Source organism: Micromesistius poutassou, assembly GCF_964030765.1.
Source record: "Micromesistius poutassou genome assembly, chromosome: 9".
In the NCBI taxonomy this organism is placed as follows: domain Eukaryota; kingdom Metazoa; phylum Chordata; class Actinopteri; order Gadiformes; family Gadidae; genus Micromesistius; species Micromesistius poutassou.
The window spans coordinates 4,771,751-4,790,170 of record NC_140279.1 but is presented as its reverse complement, the minus strand read 5'-3'; the positions used below and the strand labels follow the sequence as shown (position 1 = coordinate 4,790,170).

The following is an 18,420-nucleotide window of genomic DNA, read 5'->3' as shown; positions in this document are numbered from 1 at the left end:
TTGACAGCCTTTGTAATGGAGGAGCGGGTCATTTGTTAGACGCCGCCGCCGCGCTTCCCGTGCCCGCCCTGCGCGCCTGTCTCTCTTCATCACCCCCCCCCCCCCCCCTCTCTCTTCCCCTTTCAAACCCACCCCACTACCACCCCCCCCCACCCCCCTTTTCTCCCTGTCCTCTCTTCCTTCAATCCCCTCTCTTCCATATTTCTTCTACCCTCACCTGTCTGGAACCTCCAGCCGCCTCCTCCATCTGCACCATCGCTTCAGTCCTGCTGTTCCTCTCCCGCTGGAGCCATGCACCCCCCCCCCCCCCCCTCCCTCTCCCTTTCCCTCTTTCTCTTTCTCTCGCTCGCTCTCTATCTGTATCTCTCTATCTGTATCTCTCTCTCTCCCTCCTATCTCTCTACCTATCTGTATCTCTCTCTCTCACTCTCTCTCTCTCTCGCTCTCTCTCTCTCTCTATCATGCTCGTCCTCCCCCATCTCTCTTCCACATCAAATGTCTTTCTCCCGCCCTACTCCTCTGCGTCCAGGGGCCTGGTTTAGCCCCTCCATCATCCATCAGGGTCCTAATGATTGTGTTGCTCTTGGCCTGTGACTGTGCTCCGTTCCCCGGCCAGCAACATCCAAGAGCTAAGAGGAAGGGATCATACAAACAGACCTCCCAGATATTGCCTTTTGAAAAGAGGGGAAATAAATGTTCTTCCATCAATAATGTGATCATTTGGGCAGTTTGCCGGTACAGTTGAATATTTGTAGTATAGCAAAAGGTTTTCAAGATTATTAAGTATTTTTTACCTTGTACTCTGATTGTCCATTGTTGTTCTATTAAATATGACAATGATCAATCATTTTCATATAATGGTGAGGATGCATTTGTGCATAGATCAAATCAAATAAATTATTTATGCATAATGTCCCAAACACAAATGCACAAATGCACACACACATCCACGTTTTATATACTTTCAATTGATCACTTAGAGCATTAATTTGTTCCTAATATAGATTGAAACATATTTCAGGCTACAGCTCTCTCCACTTGGAATAGATTTGCCCATCACTCATGCACTACTTACATACATACATTCATACCTCAATGGGCTTAGCCCCACATTTGGCTCCATACTGCTCAACAATGATCAGCATCCGTTATAATGGAGCCCTAACAGTCTTCAGAGTGTACACCATCTGGGCTCACCGTTGGTTCCTTTCCCGTTGGTTCCCCCTAGGTAAGGTTAGACACGTGGGCTCACGGATTCCCTATAAAAGCCTTCCATCTCTTCCCAGCCCTGTTAATTATTTTACAGCACAGAGCCCAGCCCAACGGGCGACTTTGATGCCAGAGTTGCTCTTCCTCTGCACCCTCGCAATCACCCTTTCTTTACTTTCTCCTAAATACTTCTGAGTCGTTACACCCTCTCTCTCTCTCTCTCTCTCTCTCTCTCTCTCTCTCTCTCTCTCTCTCTCTCTATCGCTCTCTCTCTGTTTCTCACTCTCTCTCACTCTCTCTCTCTCTCTCTCTCTCTCTCTCTCTCTCTCTCTCTCTCTCTTTAAAACTCTTTCTCACACCGCCAGTGAACCGCCAGGCAGTACAGCTTCAACTTCCTCTCATGCCAATTAGGTTCAAAACACATTCATAATGAGGCAAAATAGCACTCAAACTAAAATAGTTTAACGATAGATGTGAACTTATAGCCCACTGATGGGTTTTACACACACGCACGCACGCACGCACGCACGCACGCACGCACGCACGCACGCACGCACACACACACACACACACACACACACTTCATCCACATGCCCACATTTATTCACACATGCCTGCACTCATGTATGCACTTCTCCTCTATAAAAAGACTAAAAAAGGCTGGCAAATGGGCCAGGCTGTGGTGCGATATTAACCCATGTGCTCAGGTAGCCAGTTGGCCTAAGACCCACTCTCCATTTCCTATTCATTATTAAACCACAGTATAAGGCAGTGTTACTCCTATAGCATCCAAAAACCCACTGCAAAACAGCCCAAGGCCTCCGTGCCACTCGAAAAACAAGATTCTAGCTTCTCTTTTTTTTATACCAAGATATGTTTTGCTTCTGTTTCCCTCTATTTTACTAGCATACCTTTATTTTAAATATCATAGATGGTATTGCATGTGCAGATCATCCTCCACACTTCTCACACACACACACACACACACCACGCGCGCAATGCACTCAAAGTCACACACATCAACAATGGGGCTCAAGAAGTGGCAGATAAAATATTGATCGGCATTACCATTTAATCGATGGACGGACATGAAAATTCAATGCGGTCTTCTTGAAGCTCAGCCGGCAGCGGCTCCCCGAGGCACGGCTGATGGAATGGGATTACGGGCTGGGGGCACGGAGGTGTCTCTATGGGAGGTCATCTGGAGAGAGACACCAGAACAGATACAAAGACAGGCCGCTTGCACAGGGAGAGGGATAGGGGCAGGGATTCAGCTAGTGCCTGTGTGCGTCCGTGCATGACTGCGTCGTGTGCGTACGCGTGTGGGTGTGCGTCGTGTGCGTACGCGTGTGGGTGTGCGTATGTTTGCGTGAATCTTGGATAGGAGGAAAAAAACAATGAGTGACTGACTGACAGGGGAAGAGGGGGGGGCTTTCATCATGTTGGTTGGTGATGAAAGATGCAGTGTGGGGAAACGGGGCCCATCCTCCCCCGAGACACACCTTTGGTGGGTGGATGTGTGTGTGTGTGTGTGTCTGTGTGTGTGTGTGTGTGTGTGCGCTGCCTGTCCCTCGCTGTCACCGGCAATCACAGTCCATCAGTCGGTCGGACAGCTCTGCGGAGAGAAAAATGTTGAATAAGCATGTAAGACACACACAAACTCACACATAAGCTGTGGTAAAACAGAAATCCCCTCATACTCTCTCATCACCTCCATCCACTCTACGCCAATCACTGCTTTCTGATTCAGTGTACACTGACAGAATCCATGCAGATTTGATGCCTCCCATCACCTAATGTCCCAGCGCTGTCAGGAATCTGACATGAAGGGCCCTACCTTGACAAAGGTGACCTACACAGGCAACCCACTTACAGCATAGTACATTGCTTATGTGTTCTCCATAGAGCGGTCTTTATTGATTATCTCTTTGTTTGTTCAACAAGTTATTACCCGGTAGGCTTGGGGTAAATTGAAAACATATTGCAGTGCACTCATTATGAGTCACTACGAGTATAGGAAAGAAGACGTCTCAAGCTGTCAAGTGATAAGCTTAACATCATTCAAACTCAATATTGTTTCAAGTCGGGAGGCCGTGGCCACCACGCATTGTTTTTGTGTTAGAGGAGAGCCCAAACATGAGCCTTGGTTCAGATTCTGAAGTGAGACACTGTGGAGAACCGTATGGTAACACGCCGGCAACGTTGCGAGGACGTCATGATTGAAGCAGTGAAAGTAGTGCAGTGCTGGGATGGATACAGCATCTAGCACAGAGGGAAACTGTTGCTGCCATGGCTGCCCTCCGTTTGCCTTCTTTTCTTTGCAGCATCTTCGATTCCTTTCTTCTCCTGCCAATGCCCTAGCCTAGCTCTCCCCCCCATCCTACTGTACCCTCCACGCGTGCACACACACAGGCACGCATGCACGCACGCACGCACGCACGCACGCACGCACGCGCATGCACACACACATTTTACCCCACCCCTCACGTCCAATCACCCTCTGTCTTCTGCAATCTATTTTACAAGCCTCCTGCCCATTGCATGCCCGAGCATGTAAACACCCCCCTTTCCACCCCATCACCCCTTCTCTATCCATCTCTCTTTTTCCCCCCCTTGCTACATCCACAAATACATGTGTTGCAACTACACTCCAAAGCATCTTCACACTAAATAATGAAAAAGGCCTGCGCCTGATTGCTTTGCTATCCTGACCTGTCAAGATCTAAAGGAGTGAAGTGCGTAAAAAATACGATAATCAAATACTGAACCACAGGGGGTGCACCACAAATTCAGTTTATATATATATATATATATATATATAATACACCCACACAACCCCAGCAGTAGCACCCAGCTTTGGTATTGCACACTAGTTGCTGATGGGCATCCAGTCTCGTCTCAGCGTCTCAAGTGGTTTATGCGGGCGGATGTTTAGTTTCCCGCACTCCGACTCTGTGACGTGCCGGGGTTAGACAGGGAGGCGTTCCGAATCGTGTTCAAACACGGGTAGATGCGTGTAATTAATTCATTCGGCAAGAGTCGCTGCATTGTTGTTTTTTTTTGCTGACATATGCAAATGTCACGGGCCGCCGAGGCCCTGCGTTTAATAAGACAAACACAGCTGTGGTGCGCTGGGAGCGGCTGGAGCAGCGGGGTGGACCGCAGCCGTCAAGGTCACCCCGTGGGAACGCCTCCACGCCGGCCTGCTCTCCTTGAAACACCTTGGGCCTTCACACACACACTACAGTACTCAAGTACCCAACAGTACTCACCTACTGTATAGTACTACACTACAGTACTCAAGTACCCGACAGTACTCACCTACTGTATAGTACTACACTACAGTACTCAAGTACCCAACAGTACTCACCTACTATATAGTACTACACTACAGTACTCAAGTACCCGACAGTACTCACCTACTGTATAGTACTACACTACAGTACTCAAGTACCCAACAGTACTCACCTACTGTACAGTACTACACTACAGTACTCAAGTACCCGACAGTACTCACCTACTATATAGTACTACACTACAGTACTCAGGTACCCTACAGTACCTACACTACAGTAAGTACCCTACAGTACTCACCTACTGTATAGTACTACACTACAGTACTCAAGTACCCGACAGTACTCACCTACTGTATAGTACTACACTACAGTACTCAAGTACCCGACAGTACTCACCTACTATATAGTACTACACTACAGTAAGTACCCTACAGTACTCACCTACTATACAGTACTACACTACAGTAAGTACCCTACAGTACTCACCTACTATACAGTACTACACCACAGTACTCAAGTACCCGACAGTACTCACCTACTATACAGTACTACACCACAGTACTCAAGTACCCGACAGTACTCACCTACTATACAGTACTACACCACAGTACTCAAGTACCCTACAGTACTCACCTACAATACAGTACTACACCACAGTACTCAAGTACCCGACAGTACTCACCTACTATACAGTACTACACTACAGTACTCAGGTACCCTACAGTACTCTGCAGCTGCAGTAGAGTACTCAATTACACTAGAGCACTCAAGTACACTCCAGTACTCAAGTGCATGCCTGCAAAAAACCAAAGCTTGCACTGAAGTGTGGTCATGACCGGGCGATGCAGTGGCCTGCTGGCGTGTATCATAAATCACATATGCCACCCTAAAGTATTTAAGATGTAAACAATGGGGCCGGCTCTCATGCTTGGCCTCGTATCGTGCTGCAGCCACACAGAGACAGGCAGAGCCAGGGATGGATTGCATGTTTGACGGCTCCTTAACCAACACATGCTAAACAACAATCTGGTCCCGCCGCTATCCAGATTGTCTTTTCACCCCCCTCCCCTCCACTCAGGAATTACACACATATGCAGACTCCCAATGTGACATCCAAACATGCACCCTACACACACACACACACACACACACACACACACACACACACACACACACACTCACTGCCCATCTGCCACTCTAATGGGATGGAGCAGAAGCTGCCAGCCACATCTTATAGGGTGCATGTGTCTTAAGCTGTGCATGGTATATAGTTCTAAGCCTGGCGGGGTTAATATATCTAAGCCATGCATGCCTGAAAATGCTGATGATGTGTGTGCTTGCATGCCAGTGTGGGCGTGTAGGTGTGTGTGTGTGTGTGTGTGTGTGTGTGTGTGTGTGTGTGTGCGTGTGTGCGTGTGAGCCATTGGAGTAATTCAAGGGTGAAATAATTAGCACTTGTCCAGGCACTTGAGAGGAGGGTCTCTCCCATTACGGCACCCAGGATGATCCAACGAGATGAGAATGGAGACTGGTGAAAAACAAAAGGATCTCTGCTAAGTTCCAATCACTTTCTCTCTCAATGCACACGCAGAGTCCGAATAGAGGCATTGTTAGGAGTGCATCACGTCCCTCTCGATTGGCCTACATTGTCTCTCGCTCCTAAGAAAAAGCCCATTCATCGACATGAAGTGAATCTTTTGATAGTCGTGGCAACTTGAAATAAGTGCCCATTTCAGAACTGGAGAGGAGAGAGAGCAAGATATTAAATTAAAACGGAGACAAATGCACACATTTAATTAATGCAGTCAATTAATACTGCCTCTGTGCTACCCACATCTGATTTTGACTATCAATCCAAATGCTTTAGGCATTTCATCAACTCCTACAGTTATTACTTATATCAATTTTAATTTCAATGTGGCCATTTAATTTAAACTGGACATTTTGTCGAGGTTACTGTTATTTTGAATGTATTTTTCCTCCAGCAGGTTAAAAAATAGAGAAGCATTTCACAAAGTTACTGATGGCAGCTATTGCTTGACACCCATGGTTGGCCCCACCTCCATGCACTATTGTGGTCGAAGTTTTAGTGGTAACAATATATTATTATTATTATTATTATTATTATTATATTATCATTATATATATATATATATATATATATATATATATATATCTTTGTTGTATTATTATTATATTGTGGTTTGGTTGGTTCATTATGAATCCCTTTATCCCAGAACACACACATCCCAGAACAACACCACATTTTCAAAATCCTAGGAAAATAATGATGCTTGAAATTAGTTTGGTCATAAAAAAAGTTGGTGGAAAAGACTTCCACCAGCAACCCGGACCGTCTATCTGCACATCGCTCTCCGTCGTGCGCCCGCCTGTCAGCTGCACATGTAAATAAACTAAATCAAACTCATACTGTACAGTAGCCTATCTCAACCACATCCTTATTCAACGCGTTATGTAACCAAACTACGCGGAGCATGGTTTATTCATGAGGCCTAGTTTGGCCCCGAGAACTGGATGTTCTAAATCAGAGGAGAATCTCTCTATCTTTCACCAGGCCCCCAGGGGCTGTGTATGAGAACAACAGTAACAAAATTATCCCTGGACTAAAAGGAGCGGAACAAGAGAACAATGATCTATGTAAAGAGAGACCGACTAGAAGACGCCACGGCAATCATCATCATTATGTTTAGTTATTCTCTCAACCAGACTGAATTCAGATATGTTAGATATGTTAGGTTAGACCGTCACAGCTTTCTATACATATATATATATATGTGTGTGTGTGTGTGTGTATGTTTTGTCAGTCTTTGTGTGTGTGTGTTTGTGTTTTGTCAGTCTGTGTGTGTGTGTGTGTGTGTGTGTGTGTTGGGAGGTTTGTTAGACAGTTTGTGTGTGTATGCTATGCTCATTCAACCTGTGTTTGTGTGTATGGGTGTGTATTCCTGAATGCCTTAAGGCTTAGCTGGCCAGCGTGTCGCTGGAGAGCCCTCTGCTGTTAAAAGCTCCAGCTACCTGGCCAGTATATATATATATATATATCTCAATCCGTCTCTGAGCCCGTCTCACTCCTGTTCCTTCAATTTAATTTCAATTGGATTGCCAATGCATTTGCTCCCTTCTCCGTGAGAGGCTGAAATGTTACCGAATGTACTTCACATTATAATCTTTCAAAATCCTATTAACAAAGTATGACTTTATTTGAAATCAAATGCATATTGCGATGCAACTCATTCTGGTGCATTTCCACAGACGCCAGCCCTGTACCCTTGCCATGCGTCCTTCTCACTTTCATCATCGCTGTAAGACGCACGACAGTAGTCGTACGTACGACTACACTCAATCCCCGCTTTCATTCTCTCCGCTGCCTACACCACACCTACTCTCATTGTTCACCTCTTCTTCGATTTTTTTCAAATACGGAAACAAACGCATTGCATAAAAAGCAAAGGCTTACGGTACTTGCAGACAGAGAGAGAGAGAGAGAGAGGGGAAGGGAGGGAGGGAGGGAGGGGAGTGGTGAGAGAGGAGAAGACCAAGAACATTAGATTCAGAGGTGGGCGGGGGGGGGGGGGGGGGGGGGGGGAGGGGTGGGTCACCATGATGAGACCGAATGGGCATATCCTACAGGGAAATGTCACACGAGGACATAAGCAGAGATGTATGTCTGTGTGTGCCTGCCTGCATTTTATGGTGGAGCACCTCTGGTGGCAAACCGAGGAGAGATTCCCTCTAGGTCAACAATGGCCCGAGTCAATGTCTTCTCCTAATGTCAACATATCAAAAATTGATGTGGCAACATTTGTTCAGGTTGAACAAATCGGTAAGTGACATTTTGAGACGGTGCGTCAGCACACTGGAATGTGCTGCTACTTAGGCCAAACCTGTGGAGCTTCAGTCTGGTGAATGTCATTATTATTAGTGTTAGTGCATCAACGTTATTTTTGTGGTAAGAGAACGCGGCCAAATGCCAACACTGTCTCTCTCAAGAAACAATACCGGGTGGTCACAGGATGTCGCATCCCCCCCGAACAATGTTGGACATGAAACTGAAACGCTTGGTTTACATTGAAGCTGGTTGCTGTCACCAGTTGGTGCAGCGTGCTTCACAGGTCACAGTTGTCATTAGCCAGTAAGAGGACAGGAGGTAGCAGGTAGAGTAAGGAGTTGTGTTGCGCTTCCACGCTCAATTAATCCTGACTCGCCAATGAGTGCATTTTGTCTATTTGCTTTTAAAGTGACCTGTCTGCATTGAACACATATTTAAGTAGAATTCATACAGATTAAAAGTAACCAACCAATATATTCATATTGGATTTTACTCTGTACAACTTAAACAAAGTTGTGAACATGAAAGTGTGTCCATCTCTGTGGCTTCTTTTTCAGGTATGTCATAATAAATCACCATAATAAAGAACCAGTGACTAGACTAGATAGCTTGCTGAACGTGTGTATACCACTGTCACTTATCCTACACCCTACTGCACTTGATCAATTACACTAGAGTGGTAGTTGGCATACTGACTTCAGCATATGCATGCAAGGATCCTTATCTCTTTGCTGAACGGCACATAGGTAAGGCAGAAGGCAGTGGCAGACAATCTAGCCGACAACCAAATAATTGTTTTTGACTTGCAAACCGTCACGTGTGAGAAGACAATTGGCTTCAATGTCTAGTGTTTTGCTAGCATGCCATCCCACAGATAGTCTAGGACCAAGCATGCCAAACACACAGACAGCTTGACCATTAGGACAAAAACAACCAAAGTCATTGGGCAGTCCTCAACACCACAGGCTCAAGGCCAGGCCACAAATTGCTTAACATTTCAAAATTGCTTGCAATTCAGACTCAGATAGCAAGTATTCAGGAATAGTGTTCCCAGACAGACTTAGCGAAAACCACAACATGTCAGCCATGGTCCATTCCAGTTGCAGTCTCATTAGCCCCAAGAACACTTTTTAATTGCTTTACCAAAATGGCGTCTGCCTTTTGATATCGCTTGCCTCCCAGAATGTTGGCTAGTCAATACAGGAAATAAGCTGTTTAATCTTTGAGGACGCTATCAAATGTGTTTTTTTGTCCAGCCAGCCTACCTCACGGTAACAACCATCGGCGCGCACACACGCACACACACACACACACACACACACATTGATGAAAGTAGAAACCCAAGAAGTGGTGCCATTATCATCCATATGTTGAGGATAACTTCAAATTCACTTCACATCTACAGCATTTAGAGTGTGTTCCACACTCACGCACGCACGCACACACGCACACATACGCACACACAAAAGCACACAGCACACATACTTTTCCACTCTCACTTGTATCTATTGAGCTGCCGAGCTGTTGAAGTGTAAACAGCAGCTGGTGACTTGGAGGGAGCTGTCCAAGGTGCTGCCGCTGCACAGACGCAGTGCTTGCCTGTTGTGGATGGTCTCTGGCCATGGTGCTGATTTCAAAAGAAACAAGTGCTGTGTCCCAAGGTGTTCCTCCACCACACTCACACACGGTACATGGTTAGCCAGTACAAAACACTTAAGAAAGGCAGCAATTTTTATATGAATCATTAATCACTTTTCAGTGGCATTGATATGGCAAGAAATTTGATATTCAATATATTCTTATCGCGTATTATTGTCTATTATTATTTCTTTTCTTTTTTCATATCTTGCTAAATGTGGTCTGATTTTGATCAACCCCTTCCAACACAGCTATTAACCCACACCACCACCAACACCACAGAGTATTTTTCTCCCCCCTCACGTGTCCCTTACCATTAAACACGTTGTCCTCTCCCAGTCTTTGTTTCTCATCCTCTCTACTCTACTTCGCCTCTCTTTCCCTGTCAGCCTCTCTACTGAATGTTGACACGAAATGTGGATGAGCGAGAGTGTGAGCAAGAGTGTGAGCGAGAGTGTGAGTGAGAGAGTGTGAGCGGGCGAGAGAGCCCCAGAAATAAGACCATAAATAAGAAATCAAGGGCCTTTTCTGTCCCGCCACATTACATGCCTTTGACGTATGCTTTCTGCAGTGGTATTACTCACTACCCTCAAATCAATGCTCTAATCTTTCTCCTCTGCAAGATTGATTTCCTCGCCCGCGATGGCAGCAGCGAAGCCGCTCCAAGAGTGGATGATAGGGGGGTCCGACCAAATACTGTGTCGGGCTGATGGTGGGGGGGAGGCTTTAACTAAGGGAGGCGAGGTCCCCTCTTCCGTATCTAATGCTTAAAAGGTTGAGTTTATTGTTTATTATAGCCTCCCGACTAGCCTCCCGAAGAAAAAGAATCCTACGTCCTGACGGATTCAGGACGTAGGATTCTTTTCCTTCGGGAGTAAGATCTTTGTTATACTGTTATTGAGATATAATGCAAGCTGCTGTTTAGTCCTGTTTCTTTTGGTGGTGATCAAATGAAATGTGTTTCTCATTTCCAAGGCTCTGTTGCAGTTGTGTTTCTGCTGAGGGAAGGATGCAGGACGTCCTTGGCATGCTTGCTCAGCTGGGGATTGTATTGTATACAATTCAATATTTATTTCAGTCCAATAAACACTGCAAGTTCTGTTGTTGGATTGTTATGCCGTTGCAATGTTACTGAGTATATTGAGTAAGATCTTGTTTGATCTTTATTTTAGTATACCACAAACCCTAACTTTGTTTTTTACGAAGCTTTTGCATATGTGATGAGGAGAAGAAATACAGTTTTTTTAATACTAAGCTTCAACAAAGGCTTTATAAACAGCTGTGAACACTAGCAAAACCAGCTGGCTAAGCTAACGTGTAGCATACAATAATTAAAGCTCTCATCTTAAATAAAAAAGCAGAGCAGATGGGTGAGTGGTGCGACAACAGTATAGGAAAACTCAGCACTAAAACACATGCACAGCACGGGCACACACACACACACACACACACACACATACACACACACACACACACACACACACACACACACACACACACACACACACACACACAAGGCACCAAGCGGCCAAAATCGTGTGAACAGAACACATTCCTTGGAATCTGATCTGTTTGATTTCAATTTGGTCATTGCGATTGGGATTTTTGATCTCAGTGGCTACTTGACCAAGCAGTCCATCCACTACAGTCCTAATGCAATAAACCAGTATCAGAGAGGCTGCATTGTAGGATAAATGCAGGTGACGCCCATAATACTTTTTCATTAATTCAGAAGATTTTATTGGGTAGGATAAACCCCTTGAGAGGAATCCTCTCGTTTTCGAGGGGGTCATAAAAGTACATTACAAAACAAAAACACTCAACAATTTACAGACATACAACAACAAAGACAACAGGCATCAACACAAACATAGAAGAAATGAGTACAAGAGTGAACACAACCTCTCAATGACCACAAGTTGGCCATAACATTAGCCTAGTAAAACTGAAAGAAGTAACATAATATTATTGTAAATTGAAATTGCCGTGTTGCAGACAAAAAAAAAAAAAAAGTTGATATAACATTATCTGAAACACGTGCAGTTTAACTCAAAAAAAGAAGACAGGGCATTTTTAAAACTATGAGAAGATGTCAGTGATCGTATGTTTGGAGGAAGATTATTCCAGTCCGATGGCGCTTTGAACATAAATGCTTTTTTACCAATTGTTTTATTCACTGTAGGAATGGAAAAGAAGTACTGAGATGAGTGTCGTAATTGATATGTTGAGGAATATGGAATCAAAAATTGTTGTAAATAAACAGGATAATTGCAGTGAATACGTTTAAAAATAAACTGTAGAATTGAAGTGAATATGTCTTCTTATATTGAGTGTGGGCCATTTGAGTGTGTTATACATGATACAGTGATGAGTGTAAAATGAGCAACCAAGAACAAATCTACATAGACAGTTATATGCTGTGTTGAGGGGTAGAAGATTGGTTTTAGATGCATTTAGATATACTACATCAGCGTAATCAAAAAACGGTAAAATAAGTTGTAAGGCAAATACTTATTATGGGTTTTCTCCTTTTATGTACCAGGGCCCAAGTAGTCGACTAAACTAGAGTTAAGTTAAGTCTACAACCAGTGCCCTGGTTCATGAAAGGAGCACACACCTGTGTTTGTCTGACGCTGATAAAAATAGAGTCTATGATACTTGTTTCCATTCTGACTCTGAGTCAGACCCGTTTAACATGCTGGACGACTGCACAGGCCTGCTTATACCGACGCGTGGAAACAAATCAAATAACTCCCTAAAGGTTTTGGGATGCTTGTAAAGAAGATGCTCCATTCCTCCCCTCCCACTCGTTACACAGAGGAGCAGAACCGGTGACCTTTGATGACTTCTTCTGACCTTTTTGCTGAGACAAATGCTTCACTTCACGTCATATGTCATCCCATTGTCATATCCTTTGCACCCTCCTGCACTGTCTCCCTCCCCCCCCTCTCGTTCTACACATGTCTCCGCCACACTTCGTCGTGTTTAGGGGTCACCCCTTTAGTTTCCCGTCTGTACGTCCCTTCACGCCGCTCGGCTGTGATGGCGTGCCGGTACGAAGCAGGTCAATGGCGGAGAGTGGGCGGTGTAGTTGTTTCCTAACCTCACTACCCTCATTACACAGCACCCTGGCAGACTGCCATTCACCACTCACAACCAAGTCTTCCCCTCCCATGAGGTCTCTCTCTCTCTCTCTCTCTCTCTCTCTCTCTCTCTCTCTCTCATATTACCTGTGCAGGGAGAGAACGAGCCAAGGCGTGTGTATGTGGAAGCTCAGTTTATGGATTGGCCGAGGTAATTGTCGTGGTTGGCTCACTCAAGATGAGGTTCCCTGCAGGTCAGGTGTAATTCCTCGTCCCCTCATCATATATCCGGCCACCCATGTATACACTCAACCTCACGGGACACTGAACACACAGGCTGCTTTACTCTATGTGCCCTCCGCTTTGGTCATCATACAGAGAATGCCCTTGAGCAAGCACTGACTCAATATCAAAGCTCCTGTTTGCCTGTGGTCCACCAGTGCAACCAGACTGGGTATTTATTCCCATAACTATGATCAGTCTTTGAAATGAATGGTTAGTATCCTAAAGGGGCAATACATACATGTGTTGACATAAATGGGGTCCACATGTATCACCAAGGCTGGAAGCAAATGTAGTGATGAGGAGACGGTGCAGGGGTTGCTAAGGACACTGTGATTGTGTGTGTGGAATGTTTATATTGGAGGATGATCCCCTGAGAAGAACAATTACGCGTTCAATGGGGATCCTTACACACAAATACACGCAACACTCCTACGGAAATCGAAACAGACGCAAAAAATGTTCCAAGTGCCCACTTTTCATCCACACACCTAGCCGTATGGATAAGATTCTCTATAATATTGCATTTCACCGAATGGATAACGTGATGCGTGTGTTCTGGATCTGCTACACACAGATATAATATCAGCTATTATACGTGATCATAACTGTATTATAATACCTATGATTATAACTATAATGGAGACCTATTATAATTCTTGCCACACTTCATTTCACTGCACATTATGCATGTGTAACTGTGCCTTTGACAAATAAAGCTTTAAATTGAAGTAGAATGGAGGCGGGAAGCTGTGTGGGGCAGTTTCCAGGAGAGGCACACCATGATGTTCCCCCGTCCTGCACTAGGAGGGACAGTTGAGTCTCTTCATTGAATTTTGAAACCTTGCCGTGGACGCAAAGCACACGTTTGATGCAAGCGGAGGCCTTCACTGCCTGTTTTTGAAGCCCTGGTGGAAGCAACTAACGTGTTTTTTCTGTAACGGCCCGGCTCTCAGTGGTCAGTTGAACAGAGAACGGTCAGCATGTTAGGTCAGTTGGAACATGTGTTATCATTCTAGTTGTTGAAAGTGAAAACAGCATTTGTTCAGCTAGGGTCATAGTGGCTGGTTTATCTCAAGGTTATGTATTTGAGGGGTCACGTTTAACAGTTTGATATCATTATAATGTTCTTAAGTATTGAATGTTAGATTTTAGAGTTTGGGCCATAGACTACTGCAAGGCAGCAAATGGCAGTGCCTTTAACGCAAAATCTAAGACTTCACAACCGTTGGGTGTAAACCAAAGGGGCATATGCTATGGCTTTATTTTGTAAAGCCTATGGTTTGATTGCATCCTCCTTGCTGCCCTAGTGTGAGTGTGGTGTGGTTTAGAAAAATGAATAAAACTGAAATATTAACAATAACCCTTTTTTTTCTGTAGATGACAGCAGAGGCCATTTTCCGGCTGGTCAACGACCCGGTCCTGCCCTTCTACCCGTTGGACGTTGCTCTGGACGTACAGAACAAACTGAAAGGTGAGGCCATGGACACAGATGGAGGATACAGTGAGAATAATATAAGAGAGCAGGTGTTGGAAATCTGAATTTCAATTAAAAATATATTTGACCAAGATTGTCAAGATAGCAACCAGAAGATTGTCTGGTTGCTATTCAAGACGGCAGATGTATGCATGCAATTGAGAGTGTGATGAACCTCATTTAGTTATAAGGATGAAGTTGATTGTGATATTGGACCATCAAGCTGAACGTATCCACATCGGTGTATTCACTGATCGTCTTGACAATAGGGGCTGATATGTTTCAGGTGTGAGTGTGTGTTTTTAAATGCTTGTGTCTGACCCTGACAAACATGCAGCCTTTGCAGTTGTTCAGGACTTTCTGTTGCACACTGGTCAGAGCACTGCAGTGTGTGTGTGTGTGTGTGTGTGTGTGTGTGTGTGTGTGTGTGTGTGGCATACACTTGGTGCATACACATACATGCACACACTACTGCGGCTGTCCCAAACTTCATGCAGTGGCATAACTCATCGCCATAGCTGGCAGCTTCATCAATCCCTGACACACACATACATAAAAACATAAAATGTTATGCATGCACAGGAACCACAATATCATACATATGTCCACACACACACACACACACACACACACACACACACACACACACACACACAAGGACACATGAAAACATGACAAAAATCGTTCCACAAAACACATGCAGACTTGTGACATTCATACAACCATACCAGACAAATAACAATTTGTTACACCGTGCATACACACACACACACACACACACACACACACACACAAAAGCCCATAAGAATGATTGAGGGTGGATTCATTTGTTTGGCTGAGGGTATCGATCTCCCTGCACACCCCTCATGACTCCAAGCCATGGTGACCTTGGGTCCTGCATTTGTAAAATTCACCTGGAGAGGAGCCGAATCCCCATCGCTCTTCCTTCCCCTGGGCCACCTTGGATCCTCACAGCTGCTCCTCCACGTTCCTCTGTTTCTGCCTCTGTTGTTGTTGTTGTGTCACTCGTATCAACATCCCCAGATGATGATCTCAATGCCATTTGTAGCATTATAGCAGTCTCTCTCTCTCTCTCTCTCTCTCTCTCTCTCTCTCTCTCTCTTTCTCTTTCTCTGTCTCTCTCACTCTCTCTCTGGGACATGAACAAGTACAGTAGGACAAAGATTATTTTTGACAACCTACGAAGGCAATGCCGGATGCCGGTAGCCGCCGGCAACCGTGCCGGTATACAGCACTGTTCAATTCCAAAACGTTGCCACACATGATTGTGTTTTTGTTACTTTCGATGCCCTCTGCTCATCACCATAGGAGACAAATCGTGCTGCTGTTAGTTTGCAATCCTGTATTCCCCAACAGAAATGGCATTTTTGCCTTTATTTTGAGTTTGTAAAGCCCTTGCAGTTATGTGTAGTCTGAAGTGTTCCTGGTGTATTTTTATAGTTGGCAGGGGGTTAAAGAAGAATTCGGTGTTTTTCGATCATTTTTGGTGTGAGGGGCTATTGCGGAGAACGTTTGCTGAAATTGTGTCCAATATTGAGTGACAATGCTGTGGCCGTAATCTGTGTTAAAGGGCTGCAATGTCATCCTTTGGGTCAACAACGACCCGTTAATGAACGTCCTCTAAAAGTGCATGTTGTTAGTACTGAATAGCTCAGATTATTGTGACATTTTGGAAAGGATCTCTGCAGAGAAATAAAAAATGAAACGTTTACCTTTTGCTTGATCCTTTCACTTGACTGTTCTCTTTGTCAGGCGATGCTGGCTGACCCTGTGCCAGGGATCCCTTCTCAGTGGTCAACTATTCTGAGACTGTGTATTCTCATTATTTCACTCTCTGTCTCCACCATGTACCCATGTGGAAGTTGTGTCTCCAATCCCATGCTGCCGTTGTATTCAAACCTCAGCAAAACCGCAGCAAACAGGATCATGTGTGCGGCGTTGAGTAGGGCCTTGTGCTCCCACTGCATACAAGCAGAAATGTTAAATGTATTTTTTCTAATGTTAATTATTTAGTAGTAATTGTAATTGTAATTATGTATTGTAAAAGCAATTCAAGTGTATTACTTGAATTATTTATATATATATATATATATATATATATATATAAATAATTCAAGTAATACACTCAATTCAAGTAATACAAGTAATACACATATATATATATATATATATATATATATATATATATATATATATATGTGTGTGTACTACATCCCACTGATCGGTAGAAAGTTGTACTACTGTTTTGAAAATGTGTACTTCTCCCGTTTAATTTCTAGTAGGAAGCACCCATTTTCTGCACTGTTTCTCCCATCGGGTGGGATATTCTTTCTTTCCACATTGTGAGCCAAAATCGCCGTATTCAGTCCTCTTAATCAAGCCATGCATCGATGTTCTCCTGAATATTAATATGACCTTTAAAAGAGCATGCGGAAGCCGGTGAATATCTGATGAATGCAAAGTGATGCGTTCACCCTCCCTCCACGTACAAGTGAAATGTGAAGGAGGTGGTTTATTAATGCTATGGCTTCCATCCACTCAAAAAGAGCTCCTCTCCCAGGTCATCAAGGGGGGGCTGGCTGTGTTCTACTGAAGAAGGCAGTAAGGCTATACCAAAGTATATGGTCAGCTAGTCTCCCCAATCATACTTACAGAAGTCATGCTATAACGTAGTCGGCCTGCTGGTCCCGAGATTAACGGTGGACTACTAATGACTCACTTACCATATTCAGTAAAATGGATGATCTGCCAGGAACTAGAAAGGCTGAGATGCATTGTGACGGTATCTGGATAGTCTCTTAGTCTCATTGATTTATGTATCTACCTATTCCACCGAATACATTGTTGGCATATATGTGTTTCTGTATTGCCATGGCCATACACTTTACCCTCAGAGCTGAAAGATCAGCTGTGGCACACACACACACACACACACACACACACACACACACACACACACACACACACACAGAAAGACACACACACAGAAACACACACAAATACACATACATGTACACACACATACATATGACATCTTAACAATGAAATCTCAAAATGGCCATCACACCACTGTGGGTATTGCACACGCACAAAGGCTTGTGTGCACCCAACCCATGCATATAGGTATGAGGCTGAGTGAGCGAGAAAACAAAGAGGGAGAGGGAGAGAGAGAGAGAGGGGGAGAGAGAGAGAGAGAGAGAGAGAGAGAGAGAGAGAGAGAATAGAGAGGGGATAGAGCTAGACACACCCTCCCTCACATACAGGGACATACTGTACCTATTTCAACGCAGGGTGGCGTTGTAGTTAGTTCCTCTCTTGTTGTGTTGTGTTCCATTCCCTCATGCTCCGTCTATGCATGTAAGCAGCCCCCCCCCCAGGGCATTAAGGTCTGGATGGAGTGGTTAGCCAGCCGGCTGAAACTAATGGACAGATTATGACCTGTGAGAAGGGAAAGCGAGAGCAAAGCGAGGGAGAGAGTTGGGTCTGGCGCGAGATTAAGTGAGAGGGAAGAAATGAAAGATGAAGGATTATCACACCTGCCTCCTCCCCCAGCTTGTCACTTTGTCT

The 18,420-nt window shown here is 44.6% G+C and overlaps 1 protein-coding gene across 1 annotated transcript in view; it reads left to right on the top strand.

The window, feature by feature from the left end:
- The window catches only part of naaladl2 (N-acetylated alpha-linked acidic dipeptidase like 2), a gene marked incomplete at its 5' end in the record, with an annotated part of 152,218 nt that overhangs the window by 125,615 nt on the left and 8,183 nt on the right, over positions 1 to 18,420 (top strand). The window contains one exon of the mRNA XM_084473538.1: positions 14,736 to 14,829. Within this exon, the coding sequence (XP_084329664.1) occupies positions 14,736 to 14,829 (94 nt within the window). The remainder of the gene's footprint in view (positions 1 to 14,735; positions 14,830 to 18,420) is intronic.